Source organism: Vulpes vulpes, chromosome 9 (genome assembly GCF_048418805.1).
Source record: "Vulpes vulpes isolate BD-2025 chromosome 9, VulVul3, whole genome shotgun sequence".
Lineage (NCBI taxonomy): Eukaryota > Metazoa > Chordata > Mammalia > Carnivora > Canidae > Vulpes > Vulpes vulpes.
Genome location: NC_132788.1, coordinates 44,837,420 through 44,864,122, shown reverse-complemented (window position 1 = coordinate 44,864,122; position 26,703 = coordinate 44,837,420). Strand labels below are relative to the sequence as shown.

General features: G+C 35.0%; 1 protein-coding gene across 2 annotated transcripts in view; it reads right to left on the bottom strand.

Annotated features, from left to right (window-relative positions):
• BRCA2 (BRCA2 DNA repair associated) overlaps positions 1-26,703 on the bottom strand; it is a 58,323-nt gene that overhangs the window by 14,976 nt on the left and 16,644 nt on the right. For both annotated transcript variants that reach the window (XM_025996767.2, XM_072719957.1), the window contains 10 exons: positions 21,514-26,529; positions 19,570-19,665; positions 17,597-17,666; positions 11,813-12,246; positions 11,165-11,346; positions 9,646-9,833; positions 5,421-5,591; positions 4,555-4,909; positions 1,058-1,213; positions 812-956 (listed from right to left, as the gene is read on the bottom strand). In XM_025996767.2, the coding sequence (XP_025852552.2) occupies positions 812-956; positions 1,058-1,213; positions 4,555-4,909; positions 5,421-5,591; positions 9,646-9,833; positions 11,165-11,346; positions 11,813-12,246; positions 17,597-17,666; positions 19,570-19,665; positions 21,514-26,529 (6,813 nt within the window). The remainder of the gene's footprint in view (positions 1-811; positions 957-1,057; positions 1,214-4,554; positions 4,910-5,420; positions 5,592-9,645; positions 9,834-11,164; positions 11,347-11,812; positions 12,247-17,596; positions 17,667-19,569; positions 19,666-21,513; positions 26,530-26,703) is intronic.

Sequence of the window (26,703 nt, the reverse complement as noted above, 5' to 3'; positions counted from 1 at the left end):
GGATACTGAAGAAAGAAAATGAAAAATGGCTCAGGGAAAATAATTTTCTTTCAGTGTTTATCTTTCCTTTTTATTGAATATATCTGAGATATAACATTGTATATATTTAAGGTATACAATGTGTTACTTTGATAATTATATATGTAATATGATTGCTACTGCACTGATACTTATTATATCACATTAGTACAATATTATTGTCTATATTCATTATACGATGCATTGGATCACCATAGCTTATTTACTGTTTTTTTTTTTTTTTTTTTTTTTTTTACCTTTAAACACCATCAATTTTATCCTCCCACCTCCCATCCACTGGTAACCAGCATTTTACTTTTTTTTATGAGTTTGATTTAGTTGTATTCCACATATAAGTGACATCATATAGTACTTGTCTAGGGGAAAATAATTTGGCAGTTTTTTCCCTTGCTATTCTAATACCAAAAAAGGATACTATAAATACTTTAGTACTGAAGCTTCAGAGGAAGTTTACTTAAGACTTTTGAAAATGCTGTTTATATAATGTTTTATTGTCTAAGACAACTGAAAGTATCTAAAAGCTCTCTTGTGTTGAATAAAGAAGGGATAGTTTGGGGTCACTTCAATGCTTATCTGTATATCTATGTAATAATATTTTTAAAAAATTTTAAAAACTCAGATACAGAAGTGGGAAAGAGAATTCTATTATTCAAAACAAAGACAATTCACCCAATTACAGAGGTTAAATCAGAAGCCTCTTAAAAAAACAAAAGCAAAACCAAGAAACTTGTTCTCAGATTAAAAAGAACTTGTAATATACAATTCATTTTACCATCATTCTTTTCAAATTCTGCTTGAATTTTATTGAATAAAACTTCTAGTTTCTTTTGTTGGGTTTCTGCATATTTTGTTGCCTCCTTTTCTTCCTCTCTTTCATTGCGAAATATGCATAATCCAGATGGGGTCCTCTCCATCCACTGTAATGATGTGTCAAACAAAGACATGGTAGAGAGGGATCATTCAAATTAATTGTCCCAAAAGGAAGAAATACACAGTAAGCTTCAAGAGTATATCATACCTGTATTGGGTATGCTCTTTGAACAACTACATCAACAGAACCAACATTTCCTCCATCACTGAAAAGTGATGACAAGGGGAGAGGGAAAGGTCTAGGATCAGGAGAGAATCCAAGTTTGGCATACCAGCAAGCAGGACGAGTACTGTTAGCAGAAATCTGGACAAATAATGAACAAGTCAACTTGTAAGTTTATATTCAATTTTACTTCAGATGTCGTAACATTTTCATTCATTCAAAAGCCTCATGAAAATAAAAAAGTAGAAAAACTGTACAAAAGTGAAAACACTTTCAAAATATAGTCTCAAAAAATTGTTTATGCTGTTATAGTCTTAATGTAAATATTACTAATAGAAAATTAATAAAAGAGACTTCAATTTAAACATGATGGATGAAATTGTACTTATTTACTTAGGTTTCCTCAAAAGACCTACAGGGACAAAAAGGACTGAAGAGAGGAGGGTAGTGGATGAGGCATTAACAAAATTTTGGAAGCTGAAAATTTATTGGACAACTGGTAAATAACAAAGAAGCCTGAGAATGATTACAGTTAATAAAAGTAACAGACATTCCTAAAGCACTTATTCTGGTGCCTCGATAGTGTTAAGTGCTTTATATCTATTAACATTTAATCTTTACAACAATCCCAAGGCATATTCCCATTTTATAAATGATAAAAGTCCACTATAACCTGAATATGACTCAACTGGCAAATTTGTATGGAGCCAATAGGAAACAAAATAATTTAAGGAAATCACTCAGAATTTGGAAACAACAGGTATCTCTGAAGGAGCATGAGGTGCAGCTAATACTAGAAGGAAAGACAATTAAGACCTCAGATTTCATTTCCCATCCCAAGTAGTCAGGTGACCATCCTTCTCTCACATGAAGAACCTGGACGATTTACTTTCTGGAGATGCTTAAACACACATATCCTGCATCTCAAGCAACTGGAGTGAGGGTGAGATGCGATACTGAAAACAAAAATGCAATGAAAATCTTTATGCTAAACATGAGTCTCCCAATTAGTTTTCTAATCTTTTTTTTTTTTTTCAATTTTTATTTATTTATGATAGTCACAGAGAGAGAGAGAGAGGCAGAGACACAGGCAGAGGGAGAAGCAGGCTCCATGCCGGGAGCCCGACGTGGGATTCAATCCCGGGTCTCCAGGATCGCGCCCTGGGCCGAAGGCAGGCGTAAAACCGCTGCGCCACCCAGGGATCCCCCCAATTAGTTTTCTTACTCTGTTCAGCTCTCAGACAGTCACTGGTATTTGAAGGTTTCCTAACAAAATCAAGTCCCTGTCTTACCACTCTACAAGTTGACAAAGCCTATCTATCACAGAGCTTCTGATTAGCTCATTAGTGCCCCACTCTTGAAAGAACAGCTAACAATTACCAGTTGAAGGAAGTCTCTAATCTGAGAGACCCAAACAAACAAAAAGGAGATTATTATAGGAAAAAAAAAAGCAGCAAGCAGAAAAAACTAAAATAAAATATTAATTGATAGCTTCAGAAAGATGAGAAGATGTTGCAGCTATGAAATAAGAACAGGATGTAATTAAAAAAGAAACATTTAGGGAGTATTAAAGGCCTCAGAGAATGAAAAATTATACCAATAGGCACAAGTTCACTTTAGGGATTAGAAAATTAGAACTAGAAAGTAGGGGGAGAAAAGACAACAAAATAGAAAATAGGAGAAAAGATGAGAAAATCAGAAGACCAATCAAGGAGGCCTACTGCCCAAATATCAAGAGTTCAAGAAAATTGAAAAGGAAAAATTGGAGGGGGGCAAAATTATCAAAGAACTATTTAAAGAAAATTTCCTAGAACCCAATGAAAGACATATGTTTATAGACTGATTACACTGTGTATCCAAGACAGTGATTTTAAAAGGCCAACCCCAAAGTACTGTACTGTAAAATTTCAGAATACTGCAGACAAAGGATCTCCAAAACTTTTTACAAATAGATTATAATGAAGGACTGGGAATAAGCAGCACTGAATTTAGCAGAAACTATATGAGAAGCAAAAAGATAAGAGACAAAATGTCTTTAAAATTCTGAAGAAATTATTTCCATCTTACATTCTATATTCAGCCATCTTAGAATAAGATAAAAGAAAAAGCTACAAGCTCCCTCTCTCAAAAAAGCCTCTAGAGGTTGCTTGTATGTGCTTAGAGCTATGGAATAAATCCATATAGATACGAACTCCAGAAAATAGGGCTTCCAACACAGAAAGAGGTAAAAATGATTTCTAGAAACGTAACTGTGCAGCATACATAGAAAGTAACCACTTCAGAATGTGGCAGGAGTAGGGAGAGGTCCAAGTGATCTCCAAGAAAAACAAATGAAATCAGTAAAGGTATTTTAACATATTGAGATGATTTTTATATATCTCTTGTGTAGGAATGAGTTGGTGATAAGGATATAGAAAATTAAAAAAGAAAAAAACGACAAAAAAAAGCAAGACAGTTGTTAACTCCTGGGAAAACAGTAAGTTGTAAAGAAAATGTAATTAGATTATATGCCGAGTTGTGAAAAATGTTTTTCAATCATTATACTGTGAACAGTGAATACAGACTTCACTCCTCAACTTTCATAGCAGGAAGCTAACAGTTAACATCTAAAACTGAAGGAGAAAAGATGACATAGTGATATAAGCAAAAGAAACTGCCAAAGAGATTAGAAGTGGTTGCCTTTGGGGAGCATGAACAGAGAGGTTAAGCAGGATGGCTACAGTGACTGCTTTTGGGGGGAGGGGCAGAGGCAGGTGTCATAAGCCTATGAGTTTTGAAATTATGCACATGTACTGATTTGATAAAAACAAAACAAAAAATTGAAAGATACTGCAACTTTGATATTCTAAGCAACATAAAAGCCTGTTTCAGCTTGACTAAAAGCAACACAATATGGAGTTAACGACAAAGCATGTCCGCTTTAAAAATATTTTTTTAAATGCCTTCCTGAAGTAGAGTGATCCAGAATATGACAGAAGTATATTGTTTCACCTCATAGGTGATTCTGACTGTGCAATATTACTAATTTCTCATAGAAATATTATAGATTATTCAATATGACAAAGTCCTACTGTATATAGGTTTAAATCCACATAGAAAGGTACATTTTATTATTATCTATTTAAAAATCACTTAAACCTAATTTTCCAATTACACTGGAATAGAGATCTAATTGAGTAATCAGAGTGGAAGCAGAGCAATACTATGGAACAAGATGGCACCAAAAGCTATAGGTACCCAAATCAAAGCCAGTGCAAATTTGCTCCTGGATTATTTTAGCTCAATAAATATCTCTGGGTTTCCCAGCAATGGCACAAAAAAATTTAACAGTCTAAAAAATTTGCCACATAGACTAACAGTATGTTTTTAAGCAATGGAGCATCTTTGATAGGCGTAAGTTTAAAATTTTAAATATAAAACCTCCCTAGAATTTAACTTTATCAGTGATTGATTTTTACCAAGTGTGCATTAATTTAATTTACCTTTAACATAAGAGATTCTGGGGCTTCAAGTGGTGTGCAGGCATCAGGAGAGCCTACCAGTTCTGCTCCATGAATAGTGATCTTCTGACCCACAGTCAATCTCCCGTTCTTTACGAGAGCTAAGAGGGGAGGGTCTAACTGGGCCTTAATAGCATACCACCCATCTGTGAGCTCAACAATGCCCACTTTTTTGGTACCCACACTACTAGTTTTACTACTAGAAGTTTCAGATATATCTGCACTTGACGAAATGATTTCAGAAATACAGAGAACAAGTGTTTTTGCAGCTGTGTCATCCCTTTCCATTATCTTCTTTATAGCTGATCTTCTGCTTCTATCAATTTCCACATCATATCTAAAAAGAAAAAGAAAAACGCAAATTTTAGGCATTGTGAGTCTAGAATTTCATTGTAAAAAGGTCACCAAATAATGGAGAATAAAAATTAAATACTTCTAAGTGAAGAACAACTGAGACTAGAGAATTTAAAATTTGGTAGCTAGCAATATAGTAAGTTTTATACTGTTAAAATATGAATTAAATATTAGAACTCCCCAGATACAAAAATGGTTTATTAGCAATCCCTGAAGAATGGATCAAATTAGTAAACCATATTCTTCTCACATGCTGAGAGGTTAAGGGAGGGTGAGGTAAGAGGTGTAGGAATGTGTGAATTCTCTTAAAGAGGCTGGAGGATGACAAAAGAACTACTGTGTACCAGTGAGGGATGCGAGGGCAGTGAGGGATGGCGACTGTCACTGACAACTGGCTTGTGTACCTACCTTCTATGATGTAGAAGCCACAGACAGTGCAAAAGTCTAAACCTTATTACAGTATGTGATCATATAATGTAATACATAAAACTTGCCTGTATTTTAGTTGAAGAAGCACTCTTTCTGGACTTAGACACCTATTAGCAAATTCCTTAGGAAAGGCAAATTCCATGGCTGCCAATTTCCATATAATCCATCTATAGTGATTAAATACCCAAACTCTAGAAATACGATTTGGATCCACACCTGGGGTGTCACACAGAGCCCTGAACAAATAAAGGTAGAACGATATAAAAAAAAACACATAAGATGATACTGAATTCAATAACCATGACTATTCTTTGCACAAACACTACACTGTACAAGACCATTCAGTAAGTTTTTATGAGTTAGCATATAAGTAATATAATTTAGAAAACGATTTGATACGCATCAAAATATACTAACAAAATTAACATATAAGTCAAAACACTGACTTCACCTGGAAAAGGAGATCTTTAATTTGAAATAATCATATATTATTTTTCTTTTTCTTTTTTAAAGATTTTATTTATTTATTCATAAGAGACATAGGGAGAGAAAGAGGCAGAGACACAGGCAGAGGGAGAAGCAGGCTCCATGCAGGGAGCCTGATGTGGAACTCGATCCCAGGTCTCCAGGATCAGGCCCTGGGCTAAAGGCGGCGCTAAACCGCTGATCCACCCCAGCTGCCCTATTTTTCTTTTTAAACATTAAAAAAAAAAAAAAAAAAAAAAAAAAGACTTTTATTTATTTATTTGAGAGAGAGAGAGAAAGAGAGGGTACAAGCACAAGTTGGGGGAGGGGCAGAGGGAGAAGGAAAAGCAGATTCCTCACTGAGCAGGGGGCCCAATGTGTGGCTCAATCTCAGGATCCTGGGATCATGACCTGAGCCAAAGGCAGATGCTTAACTGACTGAGCGATCCAGGCACCCCTAGATTATTTTTCTTCCTCTCTTCTCCTCTCCTCTCCTCTCCTCTCCTCTCCTTTCCTTCTTTCTTTCTTTCTTTTCTTCTTCTTCTTCTTTTTTTTTTTTTTTTTTAAAGATTTTATTTATTTATTAGAGACAGAGAGTGAGATCAGAGACACAGGCAGAGGGAGAAGCAGGCTCCATGCAGGGAGCCCAACGCGGGACTCGATCCTGGGTCTCCAGGATCACGCCCCAGGCTGCAGGCGGCGCTAAACTGCTGTGCCACCAAGGCTGCCCTAGATTATTTTTCTTAAAAGAGATTGTTTTTAAAAATCACCTAAGAACATCCTTCTCTAGTCCTAGTGATTTTTAAAGATCTTCCTCTCTCTGCTCAAATTCCTATCTCTTCTTCCTTTCCCATTCCCACTTTGAGTACTAGGGAAACAAATAATCAAGAAAATTTCCAGAAGCTTCAACCCTCATATCCATCAACCCACCACCAGACTCTGAACCTTTCATCTTTGCCCCCTATTGCCATTTGTATACTAGTTCCCACTCTTTCTTGTCTAGTCAGAAACTTCAATCTAGGAAATGCCTCCTCTCTCTCCCCATTATCAATTTCTTTCTTTTCTACTGAACAATTTCCATCAGTATAAAAAATAGGGTTTTTTTTCCTTAAACAAACACAACAAAACTAACACCCTTTATTCCTACTTCCTTCTTCAGATACTGCCTTTCTCACCCCACCAATTTACTGACTTATTTTCATTAAGACTAATATTGACCTCTACATCACTAAATCCATGGTTAATTCTCAGTCTTCCTCTTACTTACCAGCAGCAACTGACACCTGGTCATTCTTTATTCCGAGCTCTGTCCTCACTTGGCTTGCAACATACCACATTCTTGGACATTTATTTCTAACTTCCAGGTTGCTCTTTCTTAGTCTCTCTTTCATAACTTTAATTTCCATCTACATGCTGAAAACTATGAAATTGATTTCTTTGGCACATACTTCACATATAAATTCCAGACTTTGAAAAAAATGAAAAAAAAAAAAAAATTCCAGACTTGCATATCCAATGGCCTATTCAACATCTCCCCTTGGATGTCTACTAATATCTCAAGCTTCAAATATCCCATGTGGGGGTACCTGGGTGGCTCAGTCAGTTAAGTGTCCAACTCTTGATCTTGGCTCAGGTCTTGATCTCAGGGTTGTGAGTTCAAGCCCTGTGTACTTAAAAAAAAAAAAAAGACCCAACTGGACACTCCCTTTCTCTTCTATCTTTGATCTTCTCAATTCTCCATACATGGTAAATGTACCCTTCTAGCTACTAATACCACAATCTTTGGAGATATTCTTACTCTACTTTTCTCTTATATTCCTCATCCAATCCTTGAGCAAATCCTGATGGTGCCACCTTCAAATTATACCCAGAATCCAACTGCTTTTCATCAACTCCACTACTACCTCCTTTGCCCAAGCAGCCACATCTCACAAACTTAACCTCAGCAGTTTCCTAACTGGTCTCTCTGCTTCCATCATTGTTCCTCCAAACAGTTTAATCTCAGCAGCAGCCAGAGTTATTCTTTCAAAAACAAGGCAGATCATGTCATTCCTCTACTTTAAACATTCTTACTCAGGGCAAAAATGGTTAATCAGAGTTAAAGCCAAGCTTCTTATAAAGGTCTGTAAGGTCTCATCTCTCTACTTTCTCTACTACTACTCTTCTGCTCATTCTGCTCCAGCTACACTCACTTTCTTCCTGTTTCCCAAATAAGCATGCTTCCTGCTTACAGTCAATGATGCTTTCCTTGCATAGTTCTATACTCATTCCCTTGCCCTCCTTCAGGACACTGACCAAATGTCAGGGCTTCAGGGAAGACTCCTGACTACTTAGCCTATTTTAAAATTGCACCTTTCCTCACCCAATTCTCCCTATGCCCTTTCCATATTTATCTTTATAGTATTCATCATCTTCTAATATATTATACAATTTACTTATTTCTTTTAAAAACTTTCCTTCTCCACCTCAGACCCCTCTAAAACCATTAGTTTGACTTATCAGGGCAGAGATTTTGTTTTCTTGTTATTCCGAGTACCTAGAAGAGTTATCTGGCACATAGTAGGTCCTCAAAATGGTGAATATTCAAAAAACAACTTAAGCTTCAAAAGTCAATATTATGAACCATGCTCACCTGATAACAGGATAATTACCCTTAACTTCTATACTATGCAAGTATAATATATACTTAATACAACTGTTTAGTGTACTTTTCCAACTAGAATTGATAGCAGATATTTATGGGAGGCAAGTACAAGGTGTAAATAACATTCCTGTCTTAAAATATTCCAAAAACATAACAAAAGTCTCGGGACGCGTGGGTGGCTCAGTGGTTGAGCACCTGCCCCTGGCTCAGGGCGTGATCCTGCAATCTCAGGATTGAGTCCCACATCAGGCTCTTTGCCTGGAGCCTGCTTCCCCCTCTGCTTATGTCTCTGCCTTTCTCTCTCTGTGTCTTTCATTAATAAATAAATAAAATCTTTAAAAAGAGTCTCAAGAAAAGTGTCTTCCCACTTTCTCCAAACTATAAATTTTGGAAAGATATATAGAAATTAAAAAAAATAAGAGCATTAAAAATAGGTTTCTTATGTCTAGCACTTGGCATGGTAATTTCATCTCTGTTAGCAAAAATTTTAAATCATCTTTGTAGGGATCCCTGGGTGGCGCAGCGGTTTGGCGCCTGCCTTTGGCCCAGGGTGCGATCCTGGAGACCCGGGATCGAATCCCACGTCGGGCTCCCGGTGCATGGAGCCTGCTTCTCCCTCTGCCTGTGTCTCTGCCTCTCTCTCTCTCTCTGTGTGTGACTATCATAAATAAATTTAAAAAAAAAATTAAAAAAAAAAAATCATCTTTGTAAAAGCATTATAACTATAAGAGGTTACTCAGTTTCTAAGTTGTTGATATTTTAGGACAGTAAAATTTATTAAAATTTATTAGTTATTTGGTATTATTATTATTTGACACTTGAATATTTCTGCTTAGCTTCTAGTATTTGTATTTCATATTTACTGAACTATACAATGAAAGAATATAACGTGTGTGTTTGTGTGTATCTACAGTAGGTCCACTTAAACTTTTCTTATCAAACTTTATTTTATAAACACATATGAAAAGTGTCTCAATTTAAGAACATTATGGAAAAACCATAATTCACTTTTCAAACGATTACAATAGAATGTCAGGTGAACTTCAATGTGCTTAAAATAATTCACTGTATGAGAATTTGATTTTGAGCCAACTTAATAAGTTTTAGAGAGGTAAGTTAAAAAAAAGACAGAGATTGTAGAATACAGAAAAGTTAACACAATCACTTTTGGCAGAGAGTACCTATAAAATTCTTCTTTTCCAATCTTTCCATCATTGGAGGGTATGAGCCATCCACCATCAGCCAATTGTATTCCTTCTCCAGACCATAGGCCTTCCTTACCAAAATAATCCTGAGCATGAAACTGAAAAGACTCTGCATTTTTGCTGTTTATTTTTACACAATGTTTGGAAACACCATACATATAGAGCTGCACAAAGTAAATGATAGAAAAATTTAATAATAAATGAAAAACAAAAAGCACATGTTTCACAGAATAAAATAAGTATAATAAATCAAAATTGAATTTACCAAAATTTTACATTTAAATATTAAAATATTCACCATCAAAATATTTAACTTACTAGAAGCTAAACATTTTAATGTAATATAAATGACTCCTACTACATTCAAGGGTTTGCTGCACCCTTATTAGTCCCCTTGTACATATGCCTCCTGCTACAGCTGCCATAGGAAGTCATTCTGGGGACAAAAAAAGTAATATTTTATAAAATCTCTTAAGCTAAAAAATTCAGAAGGGGAAAAACAGTAAAAAGCATCAGTATTTTAGGGGATCTGACTTCAGGAAGTCAGATTTGTACACAAGCCTGGCCTACTTCTACCCCAGTATGCCTCACCCCAAAGTATCTTTTCCTTTGTTCAGATGTGATTCTGGACTCATATTTCTTGCTCTGGAACTGTGGCCAGTAGAGGAAAACTTACTAGTTAAGTGCCATTGGGGCAGTTACTTAACCCTCACTGTGCTTCTGTTCTCTCATCTGCAAACAGTGGACAAAATGATGATGCCTTTCCTTTAGATGCTTGTGAAGATTAAGTGAGATCCAACCAGTGCAGGCACAGGGCTTAGAAGAGTGACAAGTGCATAAAAACTACTCAATAAATGTTATCTGTTAATTTTATCAATATTATGTTCACCTCTCCATTGCCTAAAGTTCTAACTAGATAGCAGTCTTAATAAGAATCCTTTTTAAAAAATGTCATTAGGTCTTAATGGATTCAGGACTATAAGTTATTCACACTTTAAATTCAAGTAGACTATTTTCTTTTAGCACCTGAGAGCACTATAGTAATAAAATGAGTATGTTTTGAAGGGGGAAGAGGAATAGCAATTTTGGAGCACATATCACTTTGGTAGGATAAGATAGCAGAGAGGAAGGCTATCACTATGGGTTGATTAGGAAACAAAATGATTTCATTCATCCATTCCCGTATTTGTCTATTCTTTCTTTTTTAAGATTTTATTCATTTATTCATGAGAGACAGAGAGAGACACAGACAGAGACAGAGAGAGGCAGAGACACAGGCAGAGAGAGAATCAGGCTCCATGCAAGGAGCCCGATATGGGACTCAATCTCAGGATTCCAGGATTATGCCCTGGGCCAAAGGCAGGCACCAAACCGCTGAGTCACCCAGGGATCCCAGTCTATTCTTTCTTTGAACAAAACATTTTGGAGATACTAGTTAATAAAATGAAATTATACTCGACTATAAAAGTTAGTAGCATTGTGGACAAAAGCGTACCTGTTTATGAGAACATGCAGAGGGGACACGGCCTTCTACTGCTTCTCTCAGAGAGATTCTAGGCAAAGTGGAGGTTTTTGCAAGATACAGACTACCTGGCTGCGGAAAAACATGCTGCCTTTGTTTCTTTTTAATCCGCATATCCTGTATATCTCTGGCATTCTGAAGATTTGTAATTAAATCTATTAAAGAATAAATTAGCAAAAATTAAACCTCCATGTAACATTTAAAAAGCACAACTTTTGTTTTATAAAGCCATATATATTAATTTGTTCTAATTTTCGGGGATAATTTGCTCTAAATCTTCAGGAAAAAGCATAGTTTCAACTTATATACATTAGATATATTATTTTTATTTCAAATTTGAAAAAAATTAGTAGCTTTTTAAATATATATTCCAGTAATAACAGTCTTAGATTGTTTGTCTAATTCCTTTTTTTTTTTTAAATAAGAAAGTCCACAAGTAGTTACCTTCGAAAAACATTAGAATACTTTAAATCTAATCTTTGGACTTAGGAAAGTCCATTAAAAAAGGTTCTGAAATTATTAATCATCATAAAAGGGGTCAAATCCTCAAAGCATTATTTAAATACAAGAAACATCTAACTGGAGGGCAAAAATGTGTCAACACAAATTTTTACACAATACCTAAAGGTTCTTTTTCATACTTTGTGAATATTATAGTTGCTGCTTGATTGGAGTTATTTTTCTTAAGCTGATGGATTCCACTGTCATTAATATTTTTTTCACTATCACCAGAGCCAAGTTCATCTATGTCTTTGGAGTTTTGTTTGCTTTCTTCCAATTTAGTATTCTTGCTAATGCACTGCTCATCTCTGTGAAAATGTGATTTAGTTTTAAAAGGTGGGACAAAGACTTTCACTGGTTTGCCTGGAGCAATCAAGTGTCTCCTTTTTTCATTTCCTGTGGCAGGAACCATACAAAATGGTTGCCGTGAAACTGATAAATTACTTGAAGATTTTTCTGAAGCCAGGTGTTCATAAAAATGAGATTTAGGCAAAAATTCTTGACCAGGTGCAATGAAATTTGGATTCTGTATTTCTTGCCGTTCCTCAGTTGTGCTACAATGAAGAGACAAGATTTAAGTTTGGTTATTTACCAATAAGTGTACACATATGTAAATGTTTTGGAATATATATATATATATATATATATATATATAGTAAATCTCAGCTGCCATATGGCAATCCTACTCTGGCAACTGTTTTGCATTTCACTATGTTTGCCATCCAAAACAATACCACACTTTTCAAGTCTGTAACTATTTCTCACACACTGACTTCCAGCCTTTACCACTTACTTCATGTAACAGAAAAGTCTGTCAAACCTGGATCCTCTGTTTGTCTCTTCTAGTTCTATCTATCACAGTACTCCCTAACCAGAGAAATATCTGTCGTCTTCTCAGGCTAACACCCTCACCTGTATTCTTGACCCCACATAATAACTGGCTCCTCAGGAGTCCCACTCTCTGAATTATTATTCCACGTCCCTCCTTTCTCTTTCTACCACTTATTTATACCTTTTTTAGTGCTCCTTTCATTAAGCCAGAAAGCCATGCCCATCCGTGAAACACTTTTTTCTTAGCCTTATCTCTTCTTCAAGCCAATACTCACTGTGATCTATCCTTCACGGCCAATCTTCCCAAACAGGTAATCTAAACTAGCTATTTTCACTTCCTCAGTTTCTGCTTATTGAACTCTCATTTCTACCACGGTTTTACAGAAATTGTTCTCAACAAAGTTGCTAATGACCTCCCAAATGCCTACACACACAGCTTCATGTGTAAACTCATTCCACCTGACCTCTGGCAGTTGACTTCTTTCTTTAAAATTCTCACCATTAATACCTACACCATTACTGTCCCTCTGTTTCTTTTTTGCTGGTTTTTCCTCGTTCTGACTCTTAAAAAAAATTCCCATCTCTAAACTTGGACTTCTTCCTTAGATGTTTTTCCTGGGTGACATGAGTCACTTCCATTGCTTAAATTATCATCTATCTAACAATAAAAATATTAATCTGTATCTTCATGCCTGACTTTCCCCTAGGTTATTTTTACACTTAGAAGTTCATATTGTACCATATACCTCTACCTTGACGATTCACATTCATCTCAAAGTCAACATGTCTAAAATTTATCACCTTTCCTAACATACATGTTCTTCCTTATATCTGATATTTTGTTGAAAACCCCATACTTTCTTTTACCCAAACCTGAACCCCTGGAATTTGAAATTGCTCTAGAACGGATTTATTCAGTCATCTGGCCATCAAATATTTTTATTTTTTATATTTTTTTAAAGTGGGCTCCATACTCCACTGCATGTAGAGCCACTGACTGTGGAGCCCAACATGGGGCTTGAACTCATGACCGTGAGTTTAAGACCTGAGCTGAGATCAAGAGTTAGATGCTTAACCAACTGAGCCACCCAGGAGCCCCTAGGCATCAAATAGTTAATGAGTTCCTACTATGCGTGCTAGACACTGTTTTGGCTGGAGGATATAATGGGAACAAAATGAAAACACAGAGATTATATTCTAGTGGAAGGAAACAAATATGTCAATTGGTATGAAATGCTATAGAGTAAGTTAAAAGCATGGTAAGGGGGACAGGGAGTATCCAACAGAATTAAATAAATAATATTTTATACAAGTTGGTGAGGAAGACATTATTGATAAGGTGACATTTGCACAGAGCCCTAAAGGAAGGAGATAAAGCCATGCAAGTATTTGGGATAAGAGTGCTGCAGGTAGAGTGAACATCATGTGGTGGGCTAGGTAGTAGTAGGCTAGGCAGAAGTATAGTAGAACAGAGTGAGCAGGGAAAGTCAGCAGGTAAGACTGGCAAGATAGCAAAAAGACCAGGTCATGGAGAACCTGTACACTCTGGGAAGCACACCCCAATTGTACTCTGAGATGAGAGTCATGGATTAGTTTTTGAGGATAGAAATGACACATTCTATCTTATGGTATGAGTGTATTTTGAAAGCAGAGTTGATAGACTTTTACAGGAAAACAGATTAGGGGAAGGTTATCAGCTTTAAAGCTGTTAAGTTTGAGATGTCTATTAGTCACCCAAATAAAAACCTCAGGTAGATAATTTTATGAATGCATATGTTGTTCAGGGAAGGAATTCAGGCTAATGATATTAATTTTGGAGCCTTCAGTAAGCAGATGGTATATAAAGTCACAAAAGTGGATGAGATATTTACTAAGGAGGAAGGTCAGGGAAAGAAGCCATCTGGAGCTGAACATTTAGTGGTTAGGGGAAGAACCAGCAAGAGAAAGAATAGCCAGTGGGAAGGAGAAGAGTCAGGTCCCAGAAGCCAGAGTAAAGAAAGTGTTAAAAAGGCAGGAGTGATTAACTATGTGAATGCTAACAATGTTAACAATGTTAACAATGTTAACAATGAGGATGGAGAGCTGACAGGATTCAGCAATATGGGGGTAACTAGTAATCTTGACAAGGGGTAGTGTGCAGTGATCAAAGGGTGAGGTGAGTTCAGGAGAGAAGGGGAAGAGATGAAGTAGAGAATATGAATGGAGATCATTCTGAGGAGTTGTACCTTAAGTGGATAAGGAAATGGATTGGTCAGATTAGAGGAATTAAGAAAGGTATTTCTTGTTTAGATGGAGACCTAGAGTATACCTGACTAATGGGACTGATCCAGTAAAGAAGAAGATAGTAGCAAGGCAGGAGACAGGAGTAATTATTGGACTGATTTCCCTGAAGAGATGATCGAAAGGAGATCTAGTACATAAGAATGAATAAACCTTCTGCCCCAAAACTTACTTTCATTGATCTTGTATTACCTTGTTCTGAAATATTAAGAATCCTGTGAAAAGAGTTTACTTTGTAGGTTATGACCAAGATGTCTACTGAATGTAAATGGAGATACTCTACCACTCCCAATTAATCACTATCTAGCCAAATCTTCTCGAATAATCTTTCACTCATATTATACTCTGCCATAGCACCTGTGTTAAATTGAAACCTTTACTTCCTTACTAATCTCCTTGCAACAGTTTGACTTTGGTCTATTTCTAAAACACAAATCTTGTTATGCTGCTCCTCTTAGAAACTTCCACAGTCACCATCCAAGTTTCAACTTATCAGAAATGACACAGGAAGCTTCCTACTAAAAGGTCTAACATCCCTATTTCTTTTTTGTTTCCTCCCAGTCCCCATGGCACCCTGGCCTGCTGACTCCTGTGAGAAAAGCTACATAGCTTCTTACTCTTCCCAGAGTATGGAGTGCCCTTGCCCAAGCATTCCTTACATTCAGTATGAAGAGCTGTTGTTAAGTTTCTGCTGCATAATTAGCTGCCATTTTTCTATGCTGTCGCATCACTTTGTTATACCTAGTTTAATACTTTTATTACAGTAATTCTTTTTATGCCTGGTTCCAAGACTAACAATCTAAGGTAGACTTATTTATCTTTATATCTACCTGCACAATATAAATTAGATACTTAGGAATTTATGCATGCTTATTAAATGCACAAACTTATTTTCTCATATGTATAAATTAAGGCAATATGCAGATAAATAAGCATTTACCTTATATATAAGATTACAACCTGTTTCTTAAAATGTTAACAAACAAAATCACTGGGTTTCTAAAGTTCAAAACATCTACATTAGTAGCTTGCTGGAAAATACATAGGATAGGATTCTGCGCTAGAGATCATTTTCTCTCAGAATTTTAAAGGCGCTGCTCTGTAGTATACATTATAGAATCCATAATCTAGCTTCCATTGTAAATGGTGAGAGAATTTATACCATTATGACTCTTGACTTTGTTTGAAACAAAAAATTTAATTTTTTTGCTCCCTGGAAAATTTAAGATTTCCCTTTGCCCTTAGCATTCTAAAATTTCCCAAGGATGCGTCTTAAGATGAGTCATTTTTATTCATATGCTCACTCAGAAAACCCTTTTAATCAAAAAAAAACTTGTCTTCCAGTACTGATAAAGTATCTTAAATTATTTCTTTGAAAATTTCTCATTTCTCTTTTGTTCCTTCTTTCTCACACTCCAAATTTTCAGATGTTAGGCCCATAGGACTGACTTTTCTAATTATCCTTTCTTCTTTCATCTTTTCTTTTTGTTCTGTATTTTTGTAGGTTTCATAAGTTTTATCTTCTATTACTTCTATGGAGTTAATCTGTGTCATCACAGTTTTTTAATTTATAAGAACTCTTTTTATAGTAACTTGTTCTTATTTTAAGGATGCAATATGTTCTCTATCCTGAGAATACTAGTAAGTTTTTTTGAAATTTCATTCACTTCCTTGCATGGTCTATTTCCTCTAACTTCCTTTGTTTGTTTTTGTACTATGGGTATTATCTTTCACAGAGGCTTTCTTCCAATAACTAGTGATCCTTGATTCTCTGTTCCTATTTAAGAGTGAAGTGTGCGCTGGTGAGGCTTGTCAATTGTTGGCATCATTGCCTGGTGCTCCGGCTATGAGGTTTCATTCAAGTACCTGTGACTGTCAGTATTTGCAGTCTTTTCTATTGAGCTAGTCATGTTCCCCAGGAAAAAAAAATCTTCCAGTCTTCTGCCTAGAGGTCTGGCTGCCAATATTTGGGAGCCAAATGTGGGAAGGAGGCTGGTGAGTCTCATTACTTGATAGACAGATTTTTTTACTTAATCTCTGTTTTCAGTATCTCCCCTCAACTCTGCCTGTGTCTCCACCTTCCCAATTCAGAATCCCTCCATTTCACCTTTTCTAGACAATAACCTTCTGGTCTTCTGGCACAAAAAGGATAAGCTGGCTGTGTGCAGTGGGGGAAGGGATATAAATGTTTCCTAAATAGATTTTCAACTAATATTTCTATTTTCTACCTCACCTTCAGAAGAACATGCTGCTGCCAATTTGCCTGTCTTGGATTCTTTAGGGCAAATTGGGTACAATGTCTCTTCTATGAGGTTTTAGTTTTCTATGGACTTTCTAAGTCTTTCATGCTTTTTGGCTTTCACAATTGTTATTTTTTTCTCTGATCATTATCTTTGTGGATTTAGAAGTTAAATTGTCTTAGTAATTTGAATAGGGTTTTGAGAGGGGGGAGAAATAAAAGAATATTTTTAATATATGCCATATTTTTGATATATTTGAAATTGGTTTTCAGTAATTTCCTTATTCTTTCTTAAGCTCTCTTATCCATAAAATTAGAATAAAATCTTTGTCTACTATCCACAGATATTATGAAACTGAAAAATGAGGTAATAATATGAACAGCACTATAAATAAAGTACTACCAAAGTACATTTAATCTTGCAGGCTTTCTAAAACAGAAGTGTTAACTTCTATACTGCATATTAGTGCCACTATTTTTTTAAAAACTGTACCTTCCCTACACTATATTAGTAGAATTAAACAGCAACAACAACAAAACTAAGTATGTCTTACCGAAAGGGTCCACAGGAAATTGGCTCTAAAGAAATATGATGCATAAACAAGCTTCTGTCTTTTAGGATGCCTAGAAAAATAGTTTATATTATGTATTAATGACAATCTAATGGGGGATTTTATTCTTTATGCCTGTTTATTACACATTATTATAAACATTTACATAAAAACTTTGTTATTATAGACTTGAAATTTTGACTCCTAAATTGATGACTATATTCTAAATAACTCAGTGTAAACATATAAAGGAAATCAGTATAAATTTAATCAGCTGATGTTAATTAGAACTCAAATGTGCTACCTGCCATGCAAATATAAAATTTAAAATTTAATCTTATGAAGGTTTACAAGCCAAACTTTAGCTTTATTCTCAGTATGCAAATTTTACTTCTTTTTTTTTTAAAGATTCATTTGTTTAAGAGAGAAAGCAAGTGAGAAAGAGTGCGAGCACAAGTGGGGGGAGGGGCAGAGGAAAGGGAGAGAGAGAACCTCAAGCAGACTGCACTGAGCACAGAGCCTGTTGTGGGACTTAACCTCATGATCATGAAATCATTACCTGAGCAGAAATCATGGGTTTCTGATTTCTGAGCCACCCAGGTGGCTTCTTAAACCTTCAACTAGTTCATTAGTATGGGATTGGTTGAATAAACTAGAATACATTGATGCAGCCACATGATCAAGTACTATGCAACTATGAAAAAGGATGAGAAATCTCTATATAGTTATTAAAGGTTTAATTGTGGGATTTATCCCATGTGTTTCTGAACTAAGCCTCTATAGTCTAACACATTTATCCCTCACTATCTGAATTTTTCCTTTCCAAATCCAGGAACCAAGTATATAGCAAGTAATAGTTACATGTTTTATTTATTTTTAAGTATTCCATGGTAATGAGATAGGAAACCACGGAGCATTTTAAGCAATCAAGAGGCATGATCTGACCAGGATGATTCTAGCTGCTGTGTTGAGGCAGCCTGGAGGAGGGGCAGAGGCAGAAACAGAGAGATGAGTTAAAGCAATGACCATGACTTGGATCAAGATGGTAGGGGCAAAGGTGAGAAGAAATGATCAGATTGTTATATTTCAAAGGTAGAACCTAGAGGACTGCTGATGGGCTTTGTGTGGAGACGAAGAAACAAAAGAGTAAATGAGGACATCAAGGTTTTGATGTATCAATTGGCAGAGTGGCAGCAAGAAAGGAAAGAACAGAAAGAGCGGGTTTGGGAGAGGAATGGAATCAAGAGTTCAGCACTGGTTGTGGTTACTTGGAAATGCCCATTAGCAATGTAAGTAGAAAAGTATCAAGAGCAAATGAATAAATAAGTCTGGAGTTCCAGGACAGGTTAAACTTGCATACATAATTTTGGTAGTTATGGAAGTTTAGGCAGAGAAGAGCCCTAAGGACAGAGCCCTGGGGCACTCCTGTGTTTAGAGAAAGGAATGAATAAGGAAAAGCCAGCAAAGGCAACAGAGAAGTGGCTATGCAGGAGGAGAACCAAGAGGATGTGGTGGTCTCAGGAGAGTGACCAACTATCTAATGTGGCTGAAGGATAGAGCCAAATGACACAGAAATGACTGTTGGATTTACGAACATGGAGATCACCATGTAACTTAGGAAAGAGTGATTTTGGTGGAATGGTGAATGAAGGTTAGTCAAAACTGTGACTGGATTCCAGAACCTAAGCTTTAATTTATTATACTAAGATCTTACTAAATTTTTATAGTTTTTATTTTAAAAAGTCATTATTTTATAATCATTTCATGCTTCCCAATTACAAAGAACCTCCACATCATACTAGGTGTTAAGAAGGAAGAGCTTGCATAACAAAGCAAGATGTATCTTTAGCAAACCACACTATAAAGTTTTGTCCAAGTATCTACATACCCGAAAAAGCTTAGAAAAAGAACTTAAAAAATACTGTATCTAGTACCTACAGAGAGGGGAAAAGATATGAATACAAAGCACATTTTACCGTCTGGAGTGCTTTTTGAAGCTTTTAAAGATGTTTCTTGATTTTTTATTATCCTGTCGAATTCATTTAACAAGTTTCTTTTAATTGGGGGTTCTCCTAAAAAGAAATTTTCATACATTTTTTAAAGCAAATAACATCAATTTTGTTTTTCAAGAGGCTTTATAGCCCATTTTTTTAAAACTAAAGAATTGACTCTTAAAATTAGGCAAAAAAATACATAATAATTATAATTTAAAAAGCAACCATCCTATTTTGAAAGAGGATTCATTTCTCAGTATCAATTTTTTTTAACCATTTAAAATACCTAATAGGGGCTAGGAATAAAAACATGCTACCAGTTACCAAAGATATACTACTTTTTAATAAAATAAACTGGTACTGAATGTGACTGTAGGTTTACCGTAAATAAGGACAAACAAAATTCCTTCAAGTAAAACTCTTTCTGCATTGAACTTGAGAAGGAGTTTATTATGGAGGTCCTTGAATTAGAGTAAGTAGAAGAAAAGACTTTTTAAAATTACCAAAATTACTTTAAAACATTAGAAGTTATACTTATTTAAAAATTCTACAAATGCTAAGAGTAAAATTAAACCATAATTCAAGTTATGCATGTTCAACTCATACTGAGATAATATGTGATAATAGGTACTTTGCTTTTTGATGCTTTATTAAATGCAATGAATTTGTAGAATAAGTAAAAATGACCATGTAAGGCTTTATCAAGTGTTAGATTATGAAGTGATTTCATTGTTGAACAAGGACCTGTACTATTCAAGTAACCAGAAGTTGATTAAGCTATATACTTATATATAATAGAGGTGAGAGAAATTAAAGTGATGCCGTTGAGAACATTTATTAGAAGTCTGAGTTGTTTTTCTTTTTCTCCTAAGCAGGCCAACCCACTTGGGAATACACATGAACAAAATGGGTTCCTATAAATAAAGCCATTATTTTCCATAAAAGAATTGTGAATCTCTTAAAGCATCTGCACTTGAGAATTTTCACAAGAGCACAGCAATAGTTTAAGTATCATAAATTTACTACTATTCCCATAACATAAACTTAGTATGGAATGTGACCTGGATAACACTTAAGCAGATCTGTATCCATCAGGGTCACTGAAGGTACCAAATTGAAGAGTGAACTGATTGGCTTCAGTGTCTTCTCTGTAATAAGAGACTGGATAAGACCTGTGATAACTCAATTCTATCGCTCTATAGTTTTTTAAAAATAGCTAGTTATTTAACATCATCCACTTTTTTCTTTTTCTTTTTTTCATCATCCACTTAAAAGCAAGAGTTAGTTATGGCATATAATTTAATTGTGTTTGATCAACAGATTCAATTATTTAAGATTACTCCCAGAGATACTAACAGAAAAAAAAAAATCACACCATTTAACCTAATAGAACTAAGTTGTTACATAAACATTTAAAAGAGAAGTTAGAATATAGTCCAAGTGGCATTAAAACCAGAACACTATCTGCTAAAAATAACTGATTTTTAGAATACTTCAGAGATGAAAAAAAGGAGGCAAATCAGCATCTATAACTGAAACTATTTTTTAAGTTCTTAAGAGCCAGAGTTGGAACCTTTGTGTGTTCTCTCTATATACATATTCATGTTTATTTGAAAACAGTTACTAAGTTATATTATGCAGACTGTTATAAGAATAGGGATACCATGTTTTCTAGGGAAACTTTTAACAGTAATTTCTCAATTATAACTACATTAATAATCTCTAAAAATACATTTAAAAACCTCAAAACATGCTTCTTGGTATAGATTCAGAGATATCGAGTGAAATCACATTCCCCTAAACTATACATAAAAGTCTATTAAAATATAGCTTATAATACCTGAATTGCTTTAAGCTAGCATTCCAACATTTTTAAAGACTTAATTTAAGTGACTGGCAACCTGAAAGGAAAAAATAGACACTTACCAACTGAGACAAGTGCATCTCCTCTTCTTTTTCCAATTCTTGAATTTAACAAAGCCATTTCCTTAGTGTTTTGGCATGTAAAAACAAAGTGTTTGGCATGACTTAGCAGTTCGGAATCTGTCAGCTCACCATCTTCCATAAAAGCTTTGGCAATCTCTACGGTTTCTGTTTCAAAATAGTTTTCTGGATCCTTGGAGTAAGTAGAACAAAATTCTATATTTGTTTTCACAGGAAGATTAGGAAAAGTTTCAGCTTTCCCAATCTCTGTTTTTATATTTTTAGGTAAAGCTTGTTCTTTTCCCAAAGGATGAATGTTCTCAACAAGTGATACTTTGCTTCCAACTAGCAACTGTGGTTTGTCTTGCTTCAATTGAGAGGGACATGGAGAAACTTTAATAGAGTGATGATTTTCTGAAGAACCACTCTGATTGTTACAGTTACTTGATAATCTAAATTCTTTATTGCAGGCTTTATCCAATTTGGAGTTTCTAGAGTGTTCTGGGGTTCTCTTACCAATACAAGAGGGAGGAGGCATTTTTGATATATCTTGTCTAGAAGTAGATGAATGCTGAAGACAACCTTCAGTTCTGATCAGATTGAATTCTTCTAACATTCCCTTAACTTTGCATAAGGCACTTTCAGAAACTGGAACTTGTTTCCCACTTGCGGTCCTAAATCCAGAGAAAGCAGATGATAGTAAATTTTGGGAGGTATATATCACAGTATTTTCTTCATTTGTGAACGTTTCTGAATGTTCTTCATTATCTTTAAATGATACTTCAGGAAAGAGTTGCTTGGCACTATCTTCTAGCTTAGAAAACACCTCTCTTGCCTTTTGTATTGCAGCATCTGATACTTGTACAGATTTTCCACTTGCTGTGCTAAAAATCCCACACGCATTTGTATAAGAGACTGACTTGGGAAGCTTCCCCCTAGGAAGTTCACATCTATCAGAAGCTTTTGAATTAATCTGACAAGGTGGTGTTTCAGAAACTTTCTCCAATCCAGACATACTTTGGTTAAGTTGTGAAGTTTGTTCACTTTGAATGTCAGCAAAAACCTTATGTGAAGGTGAACATTCTGTAGCACCCAGAGAGTTAGGAAAAATATCCTCTGAATCATCCAGTGCCTTAGGATAATCTGCCACAATTTCTGCATGGCAAGTGTCTGATTTACTCTTGGTGTTTTGTTTAGTTACCATGCTGCAGTTGTCTGTAAACCCCTCTGTCACTTTTGTCTGGTGTGCAACAAAGACTCTTTTACTATTTACTGTACTGTATGCAGGTACAGCATTATTTGAATCAGAATTCAATTTTTGAATTGAATTAAAATTATTTGAGTCAGATATGGCCACTTTAATGGCTGTATTTTTATTTTTGCATGAAGAGTTAGTCGCAAGTTTCTCAACACAAATATCTTCATTTACACTTTGTAGGTCTGTGTCTGCTTCTCTTCCAGGGGACATTATTTCAGAAAAACCAATGTTTTTTCTCTCTCTAATATTCTTTATTACTGGTTCAATACCAGAATTATCAATTTTACTTCTTGAAAGATATTCTGATTTATTATACACTTCACTAGAATGACAAAAGCCAGAATGGTATGAATAGCTGTTAGACATGGTACTATTACTTAAATAAGTTGAGCCTTGTTTTTCAGAGAGATGATTTTTGTCATTTTCAGTTATGGCACTATTTGAACTATTTCCACATGAAGGATTTTCTACGTAATCATCAGGATATTCTTTTAAGCAGTTAACCTTGGCAGCATTTATTCTTTCTGATTGATCATCCCATTCTCCTTCTCTAAGCCATTTTTTTGCTTCAAATAGTGAAGCCTCACTCACAGAAATTTTTCTTCCGTGTCCTGTGTAAAATGTTAAAGGTGAGTTTTCAATGGCTGAATAAGTGGATTGATTTGTATACATTGTAGGCTTTTTTGCTGTTTCTTTTTCTGTATTTTCATGTACTTCAACTTTCAGAGAGGCATGATCTGATATTTTAAGATTTTCAGTTTGTTTGTATAAATTCTCACTTAAGAGCCTGGGTCTTAAGGCTGCAATCTCATTAGAAACAAGTTTTTTCCTCTCTAGAGAACTGTGAGTTTCTTCATACTCTGGGGTAGTTGTTATTTCAGTTGTCCCACAAGCTAATTCACGCCCATCTTTACATTCTTCTCTGTCCTTGGACATCTTTGCCCCTCGATGGCTAAAATTAGTGATTTCACTATTATCTTGCTCTTTTTCTTCAAAAAGATTTTTTACTTTGTCCAAAGATTCCTTTGTAATTTCTATTTTTTTCCCACTAGCTGTATGAAAACCCAACACAGCAGATTCTTTGATCTTTTTTATTTTACTTTCTGGTCTTTGCTGGAGGATCAGTAATATATTTTCAGTACCAATTAGGTCACTTTCTTTCCTTATTTTGTCTTTTCTTTCAGTATTTTCTATTACCTCATGATTTGAGATGTCTGTTTTCTTGCTATCTATGCCAGGAAGTAATTCAGAACTCAAGGAATCTGAAAAGTTATTTAATTCTTCTTCTGTCCATTTTTGATTAAGGAGACTTATAGCTTTATTTAATGACTCTTCAGAGACCCTTATATTTTTTCCGCTTGCAGTCTGAAAGGATAAATAAGAAGTGTCAAAATCTTTTATGTTTTGCCCCATATTAGCTGTTAACTGCTGTTTATTTGACATAGTAACATGAAATGTTTCTTCAGCTTTCATAACTTCCAAACAGGTTAAATCTGACAAACCTTCTTTAATTTGAGTGTTCCCCTCCTTCATAAACTGGCTAGATAATTTCAGATCTATGTTGTGCTGATCAATACAGGGCAAGCCATTTTCTTCTTCATGAATATAAACTATATAATTTTTACTTGAATCACTGCCATCAGATTCTGAGTTACAAGTATTTCTACTGGCATCAGTACATTGGTTACCTTCATTTTCTGTATTTCTCCTGTAACTTTCAGTATATTCTTCAACAAAAATGTCAGTAGTCATTTCAATATTATTTTGTAGTATTAGCCGGCATTTATTATTTTTCTCATTTAAATTTTTATCATTACAATCTTCTATCTGAATCAATGAGACAGAATCATTATATTTGCTTGAGGAGAAACTTCTATCTACTTCTGCAGAAGTTTCCTCATTGATATTTTCAAGGTCACTGAACAGTTTCTTAGCTTTTTGCAATGCTTCACTACCAACATTCAGTTTTGTGCCACGAGCAGAATAAAAGCCTCTAAACTCCACTTCATTTTTATCTGTTGAATAGACAGAAGCACTTCTGTTACAGCTGGTTCTTGACAAGCAAGCAAACTTCTGCTTACCTCCAATTATACCTTCAGATTTCTTGCTATCTACCTGACTGATAGATGGAGCATTAATTGTGAGATGAAGATCATCATCTTTCCATTCCTTAGAAGTGCTATTCAAGATAGTCAGCTGGTTTTCAGGCATTTCAGATGGATTTTTCTGTATTATGTGGCTTGGTTTTCTAAACTGTGTAAATTCAAACTGGCTTCCCGATTCTTCCAAAATAGTAGAAAGTTCTGTAATTTCTGCCTTTTGACTAGGTGTTAAATTATGATTTGAATCAAAATCTTGCTTTAAAGATAAAGTTGGAGGAGCTGTGTGACCACTTTCACTATCAGAAACATATGTGCTATTCTGCACAAACCCAGATATGATATTAATTGACTGTGGATCAAGTGCATGAGATTTGCTTGGTTTCTTTTGACTTTCTAATGATGAAGTATTTACAATTTCAAGACATGCTAAGTTAGTAGGATAATGTTCCTCAATATCTTTGAAAAGCATTTTACTTTTCCTAATGTTGTTTTCAGAGAGTTTTATCTCTTTATTAGAAGCTGTTTTGAAGCCATTTTCAAAACTGTGATTTGAAATTGGATCAGACAGTCTTGCCCAATTATCCATATAATCACTGTTTCCATTTGATTTCCTAACTATATCTGAGGTAATGTCTGATTTTGAATCTTGATCTAGAGTCATTTTTAGTTGTTGCTTTATGGTACTTCTGTTCCTTTCTGTAAGATCATCTCTGCTTGATGAATCACAATCTTTCATAATCGACACTTTGGCTGCTTGTTTGTCATCCAGGTCTGTACATACTACCATGGTAGAGTTCTTAGGAACAGAATCTTTTACACAACAGAGGTTTGAATCATGAAGTTCCTTAGTATTTCCTAAAAAAGGAGTATTACTTTCATTAGTTATCTTTAAGACAAAATTATTTTCATCATCTGGGAAAAGTTCTTCAGAGTTTGGATTAACAGTTATTTTTGAAATTAAAGTAGTTTCTTTTTGGTCTTTTTGGATTGTGGTGAGATTTGCATTTTGGTTGAATTGTGCCTTTACTGAAGATGATGCTGTTATATGTTTTTCAGTTGACAACAGTTTAGCATTTTTAGAATTTGCATTTAAAACATGTATGTCTTGATTCTTTTCCATGGGAATATTTTTGGTTAATTCAAAACCAGCTTCAAGAGTCTTACATTTTAGTTTCTCTGATATTTTATATGATTCTTTTCCTTTAGACATCACAACTAGGCTTGATGGAGAATCCCTAGAGCTAGGAGTTAACAGACTGGTATTATCACAATCAAATGAAAAGCTTTCTGGAGACTGAGAGTGAATATTATCACTACCTTCCACTTCTGAATGTGGCACAGGAGGGTGACTTACTGTAGGCAAGACTTTTTCTTTTATATCTGAAACTCTTTGTTTTTTTGCATCATCTTCCCAGTGTTTTTCCTGCAGGGATGACAGACAATCAGTTTCTGTGGTTATAAATGACTCAAGTTTTTTCTTATTAATTTTTGCTTCTTTATAATCAGGATCCTGAGATATTATTTTATTATTAGGAGAACTGGTTCCATTACTGGAAACTTTTCTCAGAATTGTCCCAAAAGAGCTGGTTAAAGACAAAGCTGGTTTTTCTGAATCATTCTGTAAACAGTTTTTTTTGATGGAAGAAGAATGCAATAAACCTAAGCATGAAGACACAAAGTGACAAAATTAAAGTGCCATCAATCACATTCACTAAGTATTTTTCACTAAGTAAAAAAAAAAAAAAAAAGTAGTATCTGAAGCAAGAATTACATGAAAAGTAAGAAATGAATGAGGTCAGGCTTAAAACAGAAAAAATTCTAAATATTCTCTAT